This window comes from Pararge aegeria, chromosome 9 (genome assembly GCF_905163445.1).
Source record: "Pararge aegeria chromosome 9, ilParAegt1.1, whole genome shotgun sequence".
Lineage (NCBI taxonomy): Eukaryota > Metazoa > Arthropoda > Insecta > Lepidoptera > Nymphalidae > Pararge > Pararge aegeria.
Window position 1 is genome coordinate 10987523 of NC_053188.1, and position 15846 is coordinate 11003368.

Sequence of the window (15846 nt, forward strand, 5' to 3'; positions counted from 1 at the left end):
AAAAGTCCATATTACTGTGAGACACTGTTTGAATTGGAGATAACACTAATAAAAAAATTATCATGTTTATTAGTATTTTTACCATAATTTTATATAATAAAACAAGAGTTCTTCCTAAGAGTATCTTCCAAATTATCAAAAAACAAAGGTATTGGAATAATCATTTCTGTAATACGTAATTATTTTGGCAGAAAATTATTTTATGTTTAAAGAAATACTTACAAGCATTGAAGAGACGAACCAGTTGAGAAAGACTATACGAAGGCAGTTTATTTGAGCATCTATGGACATGTTGACATCACTGGCAGTTGGGTACTGGTCTAAGTTGTACATCACTATCTGGACATTTATAACGTCACCGCCAAGCACTTTTAATATCTAAAATAATATAGGTACACAAGAAAGCAGTTAGTATTTCCAATGTCATTCAAAAGCCTCCGGATAAACCATAGGAGGAATGCCACAAAGCATGTGCGTTTTGCATATATCTATCTTTTTGTTGAAGAATGAGCAAAACACATCAAATAATTAAGATACCCATGATTTATATACGTCTCCAGACTTACTTAGTCATCAAAGCGGATTCATTTTTGCAGATAACTTGTGGTTATCGAAGTAACGGATCCTTACACGTACCTATTACATAATCAATATTCCATTTTATATAACATCTGCTTAGAAACCAACCCTCTAAATTTTATAAATTTAAAATGCATATTTTTTTTTTTTCGGAAACGACAGGATTTGAACCTGCCACTCTCTGGCAATCGCAGGCTGAGCGCTTTGACCACTAAACTATGGCTCTCAAACTGCCTATGCCGAAAGTAGTATATAATGCCTTTATATAAGTCTTTATAAAGACTGGAGCGCCATCTAGATACCTATAGTCATACCTCTTTGTGAACCGTAACAGGATTCAAATCTTCCACCTTGATAGAGGCAATCGTACAATCGACTTGTGTGTAAGAACTCTTGAGTATTAGCCCCGCGGCGGCTCCCTGAAGTTTCACTATAGACAGCGGCCTGATGTCCGTTGCGAATTCAATTTCAACAGCTCCGATTTTTACGTTAACTTTAAGCTGGATACTCTCGACTTGCTTACGACGCGAGGGTTTTGCTATACTCGCTGAAATTATTGGCTATTATAAAATACAACATAATGCACAACATAAATTGATAACACGTCTAAACTCGTTAAAGGCTTCTGACGCAATGAATTCCTGAATGACTTCTAGAGATTTTGCACATATACCCTTATACGAGAAGTTTTCAGTACCATCAGAATATTGAGACTAAAAACACTGCGAGATTGACTTTATTAGCAACTCGCACCCAATCTCAAAAGATTAAACTTTTCATTTAACTATCCAACTTTCGAAGTACATAAATTAATAATTTGAATACGGATTTAAATAGTCTTAAGAACGCATTATTTACCTTTAGATTTGGCTACAGAGAACTCTTCATCTTCTGCAATTGTTTCCAATGGTCCAGCATTCGCGTAGCGATCAACTGTACTCTGAATTGCTTGTAATCTCGTCTAAAAATTTTAACTAATAAGATTATCAAAGTTGTGCTGTGTTTTTGAATTAATTAACAATACAAATCATTACGGATCTTATTTACTACTACAGCTTTGAGATGACCTTCAACTTCAAAATATGCTTACACAACATTTTTGGGGTACTATAATATTTAAGTCGCGTGGTGACTGCAGGTCATTAAAAGGTTACCAGCCGTCATCATCCCGCGGGTGTCGTACGAGGGGACAAAGGGAATACAGAAAACGAACAGCAGCGTCTTGAGCTACTACTACTATCTATTCACTGTGATCACCAAGCTTTCTGCCCAGTGTGTTGATTCTGGACAGTGGCGTGCACTTCATATATGCACAAAAGCACTGCCTACCCTAACATTTTTGTATAACTCATAAATGCGAAGAATTTTTCCATTTTATGGCAGCTTCCTTCTTTATGCATACCCTCGTCAAAAACCCTGTGCATGCCACGGTTTGAGTATTCATTGTAGGACAGAATAAAATAATAATTTCTCATAAATATAATAATACGTTATTTTAACAGCAAAAATATGAAACTTACCTGATATTCATTGATAACCACTAAAATTTCCTGAAGACCTTGAAGATGAAGCAAAACTTTAAGTCTGGTAAAATCAAGCTCGATCATTTGTTCTACTGACCCAAAGTGACTTCGGAATTCAGGACATTTTTTATCAACCTGTGAATAATATTACAATCATCATCATTATATCAACCCATTACCGGCCCACTACAGGGATCCGGTCTTCTCCCACAATTAGAAGGAATTTTTAAAATACCACAATAGGATTAAAAAAATTTAACCAAAATACTGTGATATATTTCTATAGTTGGTGCACTGTTTACTAAAACTATGGCACTATTTTGGATTATATATATTGGATATATTGGATTTAGTGTTTTCCATTAAGAAATAATTTTTATCACATTTTCACCAATTGAGAGTACACTTTCAGATTTATAAACAATTGAAAACCTGTTTAATGGACAAATACGACGAGTTACATACTAAAAAGATTTAGGCGTAGAATTTAGAACCAAAATTTTTGTATGTCTCGGAAATCGAACCGAATACCTCGTGGTTTGTACAGTAATATGTAGATAACCAATTCAGTATAAATAGAAACAAGCCGACCCGTGAAACTTCGTCTGCACCAAATCGGTTATTACCGTAAAACACGAATAAAATTACATTTTCTAAAAATGAATCCTAGCTAGATCGATTTATCGCCCCCAAAAACCCCTGTATACTAAATTTCATGAAAATTGTTGGAACTGATTCCGAGATTCCAATTATATATATACAAGAATTGCTCGTTTAAAGATATAAGATAAGATATGTAATTTTCGATCGTCGATTTAAAATAATAAAATAAGATGTAAAATATCAGGAAAATGCTCTGAAGAAGAAAAAGATATGTTAAGGCGTAGACTTAGACCACTTACATTGCTATAGGTGACAGCGAACAAATACTGGTTGACTACAGTGCCTGTTGTCAACATTTTATCAGTAGCATCAACCTCTGTCGTCAGCTCTGGTGTTACGATCATACTGATGATCTTTTGCCCCGCTCTGTGGTGTTGCATGTCAACGGAACCGAGCCTAACAGTCACTTCGAGAGTAAACGTTTTCTGCGTAGCCTTTATCTCTAGGAGATTTAGCGAAAACACCAGAAACTTATCGTACTCTTTTGTTGTTTGTAATGTTTTTCTATTGACGCTTATTACCAGTTCTGAAAATGAAACTTATGTTAAGTTGATTTACTCACACTTGTTTTTTGCTTCATATCTATAATAAAATTGAGAAACATTGGTCCCTTCTTCACTTGGTCCACAGAACCAATAATCTAATGGCGCAAAACTGTTTTTCATCTAAATCATATAAATATCCAAAGCATGAGCTCTGCCAATTCGGCCGTGCCTAGTTGCCACGCTACCGCCAAGCTATTTAGCCATACGGTACGATGCCACGTAGAAACTACAATACTCTACAATTTGACCCGCTACCAATTTAGACTGCATCGTCACTTACACTATCGGTGAATTCTCTTACCTTTCATAATAAAGAACGCTTCCACCTCGGTCAATTGAACAGTGTGTTCATTCTCTTTTCTGTGTTTAGATCGTGCTGTGTCCCTCTTTTGTTTTTCCACTGGGTCTAAGTATTTCAAAAGAGAAAGACTAGAGCCCTTTGAATCACTTGCCTGGAAATTATTGAGTAATCCATTACTGTTTATAAAAAGAATAGTCTAAAATAAAACTAAATACATAATAATCAATCTTCTAAATGATTTATTACACAATTTTGTCAATCAGATTATTATTATTTGAAATACAATATAAATTAAAAATAAATATATTTACGCCAGTCAAATGACTACTTAAATAGGCATAATGCCCGTATACAAAATACAAAAATATCCGAATGCTATTGAATGTATAACTATAATTGTTTACATTTAATTATAAAAAAAATAGTGTAACTATATTTTCTATGGTGAAATTATTCACTGCTAAGGACGAAGTAACAATAATTTAGTTTTTACCGCACCACCGGCATCTTGTATGATCGCAGAATTTTCTATAACCCGACCAGAGAGGGCGTACGCTAATTTGTGGCAAAATATCTTTAAATTAAATTAAAAAAATAAATCTCATAGGCTCTAGAAAAATAAAAAAAACTCAATGAAAACAAAGTAAGAAATGTTACCTTTAACTGGGTTGCTTCTTCTGATTGTGGTAAAGGCATGCTGACTAATATTTCACATAAAGTAAGTAATCTGAAAATTAAATCAATATTTAATATATAGACTCAAACAATGTACAACCTTCGCTAAGAACAGGATGCAATCCCGAGTTGAATATACTACTTTTTCTATCAATCTTAAGAAAAAAAATCAGGACAGGCAATGATAACTGAACATACCGCCTATTTAGTCGTATAATAATATAAGTTCGTTTTTAGGTATCTTTATTTGGAATTCCCGAAAAGGTTTGGAGTGCGGGATTCAGCGTTAAATTTGCGTCTCTTCATGAATAGTTATTTAGCATTAACAAAATAACACTTTTCCATATTTATATACATAATATTTGGTAAATATTATACAAGTTGTTACCTATCCTCCGATACACTGACTGCAATTTTCTGCAATTCACCCATAATCTTAATTTTTGGTAGCCTCGGATCGTCGGTGATTAGGCATTTGTGAATTTGAATGACGAGGTTTGTAGGTTGCAATAAATGTAAAGGTGTCGCTACATTAGACGCTATGGCAGAATGCCAATCTTCTTTTGGAGAAGCGATAACAATCTGCAATAGAAAATATGAACTTAAATCATAATCTAGTTTACGTAAACTACGTAATTAAAATATCTCATTTGCTCTCATTATTCCCTGTAGGTTCGAAGGATATCACTCAACTGATAATAGAACCTAGAAGTAGAGTTGTCCCCGATCAAACCTGGCTAAATAATTAAGTTTAGAAACGTACTAAAACATGGCATTAAAAAAAAATATATTTCGCCTCACGCTGCGACTACTATAAGGGGCGATGCGTTCGGTTCGTGCTAGTATTGTGTCCATATGAAATGTAGTGCGGATGATGTGTAAAGGCATTGTGGAGGCAAACGTTTGAGAGATAAAATACGTACTACTGATAATTTGAACTTTTTAAGAAGTGGAATATGGAAATTACGATTTAGAAATAAATCGTTTTTCTCTTTACGTAGTGTTGTGAAAGGAGTGTTATTTGAAATAATGTAACGGAGCGATACTCTAATAGTTGAGTTAGAGTACTGCATCTCACTGTGAAACTATGACGTGATGCAATAACGTTGTAAACTTGATATGATATTTTAACGTGGTAAACATAATATGATTCTAATCTGTTGTTCTATGTTAGGCTGGGTTTTAGGTCTGTGGCATACTACTCCCCGTAGTGGTTTGGTACCTGCATCTTCGGGAGTTCTATCGTAAGCGTGCGGCAGGGTGATTACGTATCTCGCGACAGTCTTGCGACAGGCGTAAATCTTGCAATCACTGCTGTCAAACGTCACTTTTGTTTATTCATTGTATGGAAAAGTGAAAGTCGGTAGCAAGCCTGTCGCGAGATACGTAATCATCCTGTGGGTGTCTTGACTACCCTGGCGTGTAAGTGTGTGGGGGTCTTAACTACCCCGGCGTATGGGGTACCTGCATCTCCGTGAGTCGCAGCGCCATACGGTCGTAACTATGCTTGGCGATTTCCGAGAGTATGTCCTGGTCGGGCAACCCTTGGCGGTGCAAGGCGTGAACGTCTAGCGGCGCAGCGCGAGGCGCGGATTTCACGCTGATTGCGCCCAACTTCACTACCGCACACGCTTCCTCGCTACAAGTGCAGTAAAATAATGAGTAACTACCATCTTTTGTCTCCAAGCTCTAGTGAACTTCAGACCGCACTTTGAAAATTGTATCGTTTGTAAAGGGTTTCTTGGTGTGTGGTGTGTTCAAAATGACAACTGCTTACCTAATAATTATGAAATTATACAGGGCGTCCCACGGTTATGCCATGTGGAGCCGAAGTACCTTAAATATTGTAGATGGAACATTTTACTGAGAGAAGACAACTTATTAAAAAATAATTTATAACATTGATTTTTAAATATCGAATGAATCTTTTAGAAAATTTTCCATCTACAATATTTAAGTTACAGGAAGTACATTGTGGCATAGCAATACAAAAAAAAAACGTTGTCTGTTTGTCAGGCAAGTAGGTAACATTGTCTGGGAAGTATATAACGGGTTCCCCGGACGTCCAATAAAGCCAACGAGAGGGACATGCCGTCAAAAATATTTCAAAAAAACACTAAAGTGTTATTTTGAAATATGGTGTGAACTGTTTGAGAGTCCAATGCATCAAAAATTTTTAGACAACTTAACTTAAAAGGTAGATTACATTTAGAGTGTTTTTATCTGATTTCTGATTCCTGTTCCTGTTTCTGATTCCGATTTCCTCTTCAATCCCCCTTTTCACCCCTTTAGAGGGGTTTGAACATTAGCAAACAAGTACTTAAAACTTCTTACCCCTTGTAAATTCCAGTTTGCGGAATAATTATATAAGAGGCTGCAATATCGATATCCAATTCAATAAACGTATGGTGGTGAACTGCGTACTGCATACCCAGTGCGGATTTTTCTTTCAAATCTGACAGCTTATTCTCTGCAGCAGCTTGCAAACTGGCCAAAAATGTATCATGTTCAATACTTTATAATTCAATTTTGGACGAATAGCATAAATTAAGTAACTTAATAGTAACTGCTATGATCCATACAATATTTCGAACCGACGCTCACAAATTATACGTTTCGTATAAAAACTGCGGACGGCAACTTAATTGAAATGTTACTGAATCGTGTAAAACTTGTTTTTGTTTCAATATACACCCTCATTTTATATCAAAAAAGAAGCAGTTAGAACAACTCTGAAGCATTGCTTCCGAGTTGTTCTAACATTATAGTGTAGATCGCTTTACGATAATTTGTCTCTAACCATAGCATAATCCAGTCGTTTTGAGAATGCGTTTTGTCAGTTGATCAAAAAACAGTTAATCAGCATTAACGTTTACAACAGCAGTATTCACTTTTAAATAGTTTTTTAATTATAATATCATTATAATTAAAAAAACTATGCCATTTCTTTTATAATTTTATACATAATTTAATGATTACCAATAAAAAACCAATTACCCATAAAAATATTTTATAGTAAAGCAACGCCACTTTAAAGTTACATAGTCCATTCAATCACGATCTGTCAGAAGCGCATTAATTCAGTGGCACAACCATAAATACAATAATATCCTCTATAACACGGTAGATTGGTTCCGCGTTATAGGAAAACGCGTTATTCTCGCAGGAGTATTCCGTATAGACCATTTTCACGGGGATTGAAATCACGTAACATGAAAATGTGTTATAAGAATGCCATGTTTCGCTATAACTGATTGTGATACCAATATGCTCCTGGCACGCAACGACACGCTGGTATGTTTCTACCTTTACTTTGCATATTAGCACAATTCTGTAAACCGAAGATTTACTACGGATTTTAAAAATGTTACGGCCGGACAAGATGACAAATTTGGATTTGTGGAGACTGTGCCAATGAGATCTAATTGAAATCCAAAAACTTCGTCGTAAGTGGAAGTGGATTTGTCACAACCTGCGGTGGAAAGAGGGTCACGTACCCAGGCCCTCGACTGTAAACCACATAACCGTAAAAGGAGAAGCCCAAAACAAACCTGTTGGCGCACTATCATTGACCTTATCTAGAGTGTGTGGTTAAACTCGTGGCAACGGACACGTGGCAATGGGGCTGGCTGAAAACCAGTGCTGCCCCTTTTAGTATGCAGCTATACTGAGCCAGCTCCTTTGTCACACATTTTTTTTTTAATTCTTTAACAATTTTTGACACAAATGTAACATTTTACATAAATGTGTGACAATAAAGACGATTTTTCTTTCTTTCTTCCTTTCAAAAGAAACGCTGTGTCTGTCCTTTGCCCCAAAGGACACGAAGAAGAAGATTAACCAATAATAAATTCATTTTAGTTTAATGTACTCACGTAGTCAAAGCAGAGGACTCCGTAGGTGGCTTAAACAATTTGACAATTTCGATGACAGTTTGCGCATCGTATATTATTTGAAGCGGCCGAGCTTGTACTTTGACACGCTGATCACATGCGCCATCTAAAATATACAGAAAAAGTTTAACAAACCACCATTCAAAAAGACAAATTAAAGCTTTTGAAAACTAAGTCTCACCTAGAGGATTTGTTTCGAATAGAACATTTAAAAGATTAATGTCTTTTGATACTTCCTTCGAAGTCACCAGTTGAGGTTCGAGATCGCCTTGACATTTTCCAGTCACCGTGAAGGCACGCATTTGAACATCCACCCTGTGAAAGGAAAACTTTTAAGTTAACGATGGCGGAATAAAGATCTTATGTTTTGTCTAAGCAGACTGCTATTTTCAAGAAATTTTGAGTTACAACTTCCTAATTACCATTAATTAAATTTATCAATCACTAACTGTTGCCCGCGATGTCATTCGCTTTCGTTTTTTGTTCTTTTAGAATCCCGCGGCAACCGTTTCAAATTCTTATGATAATAATTTCGCCAAAATTGGTTTAGCTGTGAAGCCGTGCACAGATAGTATAAAAACTTTCCTTCGAACGAAGAGACCTATACTCAGAAGAATAAAAACAGGCTGTGGATAATAATTATAAATAAATAAATATATTACGACAACACATACATCGCCATCCAGCCCCAAAGTAATCGTAGCTTGTTTTATGGGTAAGTAACTGATGAATAATTTATGAATGTATATACAGATAAAAAAATCCACGGTCTTGGTCTCAGAAAGCAGGGTCACTTGCCCGCTGCCACTCACGCCAATCGGCCGAGACAATAATCGATGAGGATAATGTTGGTGAAGTGCTTAATACGAACATAATTGAATTTTCATTTAACGACCTCCCCGCGCATTAGTGAGCGCTGTGGTGTTATAAGTTTGGCCCCTGCCCCTGCCGTGGATCGAACCCGGCAGGGGCCGGGGGCAATTTGAGAAATTATTAATTTCTTAATTTGCTTCGTTCTGGTCATGTGAGGGCTTTGGCGGTGGCTGGTTACCACCCTACCGACAGAGAAGTGCCGCCAAGCGATTTAGCGGTCCGATATTATATTGCGTAGAAACCGATTAGGGGTATGGGTTTTCATAAAACTGCCACAGCCCTGACAGGGTGGCCCGCTACCGCACGTACCACCAGACGAGATGGCATAAAAGGGCTAACTTGTAGTGTAATAAAATAAAATAAATTGTGAACGTACCTCAAAGCGTTAGCACTGGGCCGTTGCTTCAAATCAACTTCCACATTCTCAACACAAGCTCGCAACACTTCGACTTGATCGTTCACGGAGACTTGCAACTTGTCGAGACGGAAGTATCCCTCCACCGCAACGTATTCCGTGGGTAGATGTAGCGGAGCAGTGTTCTCTTGGTAGTCGATTGCACGGAAAAGTTTCTCCTTTTCATCTTGTGTCATTGCTTTCTCGAATTGTTTCACTAGAATAGAAAAATTATCTCACTATTATAATAAATTTTATATTAGAAAGCTATTATCACTATTCTTGCTGTATATCCTATCTACAAAGGTTGTTGCATGCCTACAATGTCCTTTACTGTTAACTTCTTTTGTCCTTTACGTTTTGCGTCCAATAGTGTTTCTTCTACTTTCTTTAAAATTTTCATAACTAAATAATTATGAAGTAATAAAACTAATAATCTTATAAGTAAACGTGGCATTTAAATACTATTTTGTGTAAACCCTACTTAATTTCGTGTATAGGTACACAAAAGTGTTTTGTGTATTTTGTGTTAACTTCATGTCCTTTGGTAGGTTGCCTGGTAGAGGTCGCTTTAGCAATAAGACATTGTACGTTTATTTTCATTCAATTATGTTTTTTATTGCTCCATATATGGTGTACAATAAATTTTGATTTTGATTTTTTTAATTTTGTAAACATCGAATAGTTTTGCTGTGTTTTGAGACGTTGTGATGGTGAATTTGCACCATCTATCGACAGATAGCAGCAAGTCTCGATTTCCAATTAGCTCGCAGATACTCTCTGTGTTGTTTTTTTATTTGTTAGAAGTTGATATTTAGCTAATAATTTCAGATTACTCAGTTTATTATAATTTATACACAGCTTTTGTTGTAATGTTTATGCGAATTAATTACAGGGCCAATTTGAGGTTTTACCCATAGTCTAGGTAAACATTTTATTATATTTTTTTGTTATGATAGTCTGTAGACTGCCCAAGGAATAACGGAAAAAGCTGTCCACACCCGTATTCGCGTCGGGCGTTCAAAATGAGAACAGTCAAAAATCTACGGAAATCAAATTCATCATTCGAAAATAAAGTAAGACACTTATTTTTTTGAATACTCATATTAATATTTTTAGTTATATCGGAAACTGTCATGACATCATACCGAGTTTGACTTCAAAGGCACTATTAATCGAATTTTAAAGTAAGTAATAAGTATCTACCATGAGACGATATACGATGAAATTGAACAAACCCTACACAAAAAACCATAAGATTATTTTTTTCATACTTACTGATAGCAACACCCTCAGAGAGCTCGTCGTCTTTGGACGAGGCACCAGACCACCAGCCACTGAACCAACCGCGAGATTTTTTCGCCTCTTCCTCCAATTTACCTAGCCTCTCCACCTGACAATATTTTTATGAACATTAACAATTGGAACTAGCTGTAGTACTGTAGTAATCTAAAATATCTATTGGAATTCCATTAGCCTAATTTAGGTTAGGACTTGGATCTCAATTTCGGTGGGAATCAGTTCGATTCCTGGCAAGTTCAACTTTTTAATTCATAATGCTTTAACGGTATAGAAAAACATCGTGAGGAAACCTTTGAGTTTTTCTTAATTATGCTCTTAAAGGTGTGTGAAGTCCACCAATCTGCACTTGGCCACCTGTGACCTTGGCTGACTGTGGCCTTAACTCTTCTCATTCGGAGACCCGCGTTCCATACTGGACCGGTAACGGGTTGAAACTGATGATGATGATTATAATGATAGTAATCATCTATATATATTATATTAACTGCTAGTCAAGCGCCTTACCTCCATTTCTATTCTCTGTCGGATGACAACCAAGTTCAACAGATCCAAAGTTTTCTCTGCCTTGTCTAGCACACATTTGTTTTCTGTGGAAATTTTGCCCTTGTTGCTAAGTTGACATTGGTAAGCGGACGCGTAATCTTTACATAATTGTCTGAAAAAGCCAGGAATAATAAATCTGTGAGCTACTTGCTATCCATACTTATATTATGAAGACGATAGGTTCGATGATCATAGCACTCAGAGCTACATTCATAATTTCAACATGAGTAAAAATTTTTAACAAATAAAGAAATAAGCAGCGGGGCACGTGTCAGCTATAATATAAAGGTTTTGAGTTTGTTTTGTTAAACGCACTCATCTCAGAAAATGCGGTATTGCTTTCGATTTTTTGTTTTTTTGGTACTATCAATTGAGGTAATGGCTACCACGACCACTATGATGCGTGAACGGTTACGATACGTTTTACGCCGAACGACGGAAGTATATTCTATAGTAAGAATATAGGAATTGTTTCTTTAAAACTCTAAAAAACAGTCTGCAACAACATACGACTAATTTTTAAAGTTAACTCATTGGCGGACGAAGTCGAGAGGGTCCGCTGGTATTTAATATAATGCTTAACAATTAAAAAAATATTAAAAGTAATGAAAGTCAATAATTCTTAGTGCAATGAGTGGCACAAAAATCCAAAAACCACTTTACCTATGAGACAACATATGGTTCCAATCCCAATTTCTGCGCCTTCTTTTCACCTCTTCTTCTAATATACATTTAAAAGCGAAATGCCACCACGCTTTATAATGCCCCCTGTATATTTTCAAATCAGGGCGGTATTTTCTGAAAGTGAATATTGATTATATTTATGCGGATAGTTTAAACAAAATTCATTAGAACTGTCATATAATTCAACTGTCAATTAGTGATGGGACGAGTACTCATCTACTACTCAGCACTCAGCATACTCAGCAGTCTTTTAATTACTCGTACTCGGCCAAATAACTCGGTTTAATGCCAAGTTATTAGGCTAAGCTCGGGTCAGATAGCAACGTAGTGTGCTAGCCGTTTCTCTATTTTATTAAGGAAGGAACTCATTAGGAACACGTTAATCTTTCATTAATTAATTAATAGAAATTCATTATTAGCTGCCCTAGTAACATTATTTTATCTTATTAGGCAAAATAGTTTTTTCATACATGCTTATCTTTCAATTCGTTTCTTTATGCATACTTGGACAACACCTTGCATTTAGACACTCGCGACCTTTGTACGAGACGTACTAAACTTGCATGAGCGACATTTTCTTCCTGTATACCAGGCGTATTAAATTTGCATAAACGACACTAGCCTCCTGTATATGAGACGTACTGAACTTGCATAAAAGTCACTTCCTTTAGACGTTTAGTACGTCTGGCAAACAGAAAGGAAGTGACTTGAATAAACGACATTATGACCTGTGTACAAGACGTACTAAACTAGCATAAACTACAGTAATTCCTATAAACGAGACGTACTAATCTTGCATAAAAGACACTTGCTTCCTAAGTACGAGACGAACTAAACTTGCTTAAGTGACACGTTCTTCCTGTATATAAGACTCACTGAACTGGCATAAACGATACTTGTTCCCTGTACACTAGACGTACAAAACCTGCGACACTTGCTTCCTGTATACGAGACGTGCTAAAATTGCATAAACGACACTTGCTTCCTGTACGCCAGACGTACTAAACTTGCATAAACGACACTTGCTTCCTGTATATAAATTTACTAAACTTTAATAAACGACACCTTATTCCTGTATACGAGACGTACTAAACTTGCATAAAATATACTTGCTTCCTATGTACGCGACATACCAAACATGGGACACCTTCTCCCTGTATATGAGACTCACTGAACTGGCATAACTGGTTTTGAATTCGTTTAAATGGAAAAATAAATATACATGTTTTTTTGATTTAATATTTTTACAGGGTGAAATATACTTATACACCCTTCAACAGTATTTCGTTATTCGGTTACACGTTCTATTATAAAAAGTAACAGTAACTATAAAGATATTAACAAGCGCAAGCGTACCTGTAGGGTGCTCCTTTAGTCATTCTGTCCATAGAATCTGCTAATAGCATCATATCTTGGTATTGAGATTTTGTAAGACTAACAAATAATTGTTCCATATGCAGACTAAGAATCACCTTTGGTATACTAAACTTAACTGTATCTCCTTCCGGTTTTGGATTCAATTTCAATTTTGCTGTTGCATTTATTGGTCCCAATGCTGCAATAATACAGATTTACTTAAGTCATAAAATATTTATTAACTAGCCGCGTTCCGCGACCCGCGTTTTTTAGTTTTTTACAAATGCCATGGGATTTGTTATTCAGGTTTTACGAATTTTTTTTAATCTCGACAGTTTGTTAAATATAAAATATTCAATATTTTTCTCTTTGTGTTATAGATACTCTACATGTTACTATTCTGTAATATCGGCAACAGCGCGTGAACCACATCCCTATCGCGCGTTCACTGACCTGACTACGCGACGTTGCCGAATAGTATTTTGCACTTTTTTCACAGTGTAATGTCATTTTACAGAAATAACATGATTTATTAATTTTTTTACTTGAAATAAATAATCTAAAAATATTTTTATACGATATAAATTAATACTGAATTTTGAAGTCGTAGAACAAAACTTGTTGGTTTTAATGCTAAAAGGCTGAGAATTTTCTGGTATTTCTTATAGAACCCTCCATGATCTTTAGCTACATTAACAGCTTTGAAAGATAAAAACATATACAGAAAAAAATTGTTACTGTCAACAGTAACTTCACGGATTATATATTTTGCTAGGAACTACGAATTTAACCCAATGGCTTTAATATATCAAAGCCAACTGTGTTCCATTTGGATGAGTGCCAATAGTTCTTACAGCAAGACTTTTATGTCCCTAGTAGTAGTACATGAAAGAAATAAATTTATAGCCAACTATCAAGAGATAGCGGTAATAACTAGTGGGTAAGGTTTCGGCTTCCCTTTTGGGAAGATCGAGGTCGATCCTCGACCTTTAACTTTTCGGAGTTATATGCACTTTTAATTTAAATTAAGCAATTAAAACATCACTTGCTACAACATCGTGAGGAAACCGTGCAGGTTTCCTCCTGAGACATCTCCAGCATGTTCGCAAGCAATCCGCACTTGGCCAGCGTAGCGGACTACTGCCTAAGCCCTTCTCATTCTTAGAGGAGACCTGTGGCCTGTAGTGCGCCAATAATTGGTTGATAATGATGATGATATAACATCACACAATCTATGTGAGAATTGTCTTGGTATTCACAATTATTACAATTGGAAACCTAGGGCACATCTTATTTTTTTTTTTTTCAAACTATAATTTTGAATGCAATCTCAACTCCTTACTGTACACCTACGAAAATAACTGTATGTATTACCATATTTATAAAACGATGGTTTTACGGATTTCGTAGCAATCTCGCCCTGAAGTCTCTTTTTAATATTGTCAGCATCGGACTTTGAATACAATTCCGTGGCAGGATTCCAGTAAACAGCTAAACCTTCTAAGTTTAAAATCTGTAAAATAAATTCAGTGTCTTGGTTTGGTGACAAAAGAATTATCAATTCGAACACAATGTTTATCATTTTTCGTTTATAGTTTTGGATTATAGTTATAAATCAGAATTTTTAGAGCCAACTTCAATTTTTTTGTATGGAGAAATTCATTTTTAAGTATTATATTTTCAGGGTAGACATAATGAAGAAATACATATATTATATTTCAAACTTTTTGTATAATATTTATGTATATTGATTTTAAAATGGAAGGATTTACATCTTTCGAGAGTGTTAGTTGTGACCCCCAAGGATAAAAAGGTGCTTTGGTAAGTTAAACACTCAAATGAAGAATGGATGATGTTTTTCCTACACGGTGAATATAATAAGTTAAAGGCAGTGGACAATAAGGGCTCTGCTCAATGGATCCGAATGCTGGTGAATGAGGAAGAGTGACGAACAGAAAAGATTGAAAAAATTCAGAATGAGTTCATCTGAGGCTCTTTTAAAGTTGCAGAAGTACAGCATAAGATGCAGGAGGGCCGATTGCGCTGGGATGGGCATATAATGCGTAGAGACAAAAGCCACATGACACGGCGAGTAATGGCTATAGATGAAGGCAAAAGAGGTAGAGGACGCCCTCTTACCACCTGGACTAGAACCGTATTAAATGACATGAAAACTCTGGGCCTAACGTCAGAAATACTGCTGGACACAGATCTATGCTTACTCTACAAAGAGGCTGCTCCTTAGGCTGTTACTGTCCCGCGTTGATGCATAAACGCAGCACTCTTTTGGGGAAGTATATAATACAACCAGAGGATGCTAAACTTCTTCCAGCAAGGAAAGTGCTGCTGTTCCTGGCGGCGACCAATACTTGCTGGGAGATCTAGACGTAACAATACATCGTAACCGGTCGACGTGACCCAGGGACCAGGACAACCTGAGCCGCAAGCAGAAGAAGAAGAAGAAGAACGTCAGAAATGACACAAGACTGTATTGAATGGCGGAGAAGTATCAGGA

The 15846-nt window shown here is 36.1% G+C and overlaps 1 protein-coding gene across 4 annotated transcripts in view; it reads right to left on the reverse strand.

Moving 5' to 3' along the window:
- The window catches only part of LOC120626387 (vacuolar protein sorting-associated protein 13), a 54337-nt gene that overhangs the window by 33540 nt on the left and 4951 nt on the right, over positions 1 to 15846 (reverse strand). For all 4 annotated transcript variants that reach the window (XM_039893902.1, XM_039893899.1, XM_039893900.1 and 1 more), the window contains exons 5-22: positions 14706 to 14844; positions 13332 to 13530; positions 11955 to 12089; positions 11253 to 11403; positions 10725 to 10839; positions 9429 to 9663; positions 8361 to 8494; positions 8162 to 8285; positions 6621 to 6773; positions 5751 to 5925; positions 4675 to 4868; positions 4269 to 4338; positions 3612 to 3762; positions 3005 to 3291; positions 2100 to 2237; positions 1438 to 1540; positions 894 to 1126; positions 223 to 378 (exon numbers count right to left, since the gene is read on the reverse strand). In XM_039893902.1, the coding sequence (XP_039749836.1) occupies positions 223 to 378; positions 894 to 1126; positions 1438 to 1540; positions 2100 to 2237; positions 3005 to 3291; positions 3612 to 3762; positions 4269 to 4338; positions 4675 to 4868; positions 5751 to 5925; positions 6621 to 6773; positions 8162 to 8285; positions 8361 to 8494; positions 9429 to 9663; positions 10725 to 10839; positions 11253 to 11403; positions 11955 to 12089; positions 13332 to 13530; positions 14706 to 14844 (2892 nt within the window). The remainder of the gene's footprint in view (positions 1 to 222; positions 379 to 893; positions 1127 to 1437; positions 1541 to 2099; positions 2238 to 3004; positions 3292 to 3611; positions 3763 to 4268; positions 4339 to 4674; positions 4869 to 5750; positions 5926 to 6620; positions 6774 to 8161; positions 8286 to 8360; positions 8495 to 9428; positions 9664 to 10724; positions 10840 to 11252; positions 11404 to 11954; positions 12090 to 13331; positions 13531 to 14705; positions 14845 to 15846) is intronic.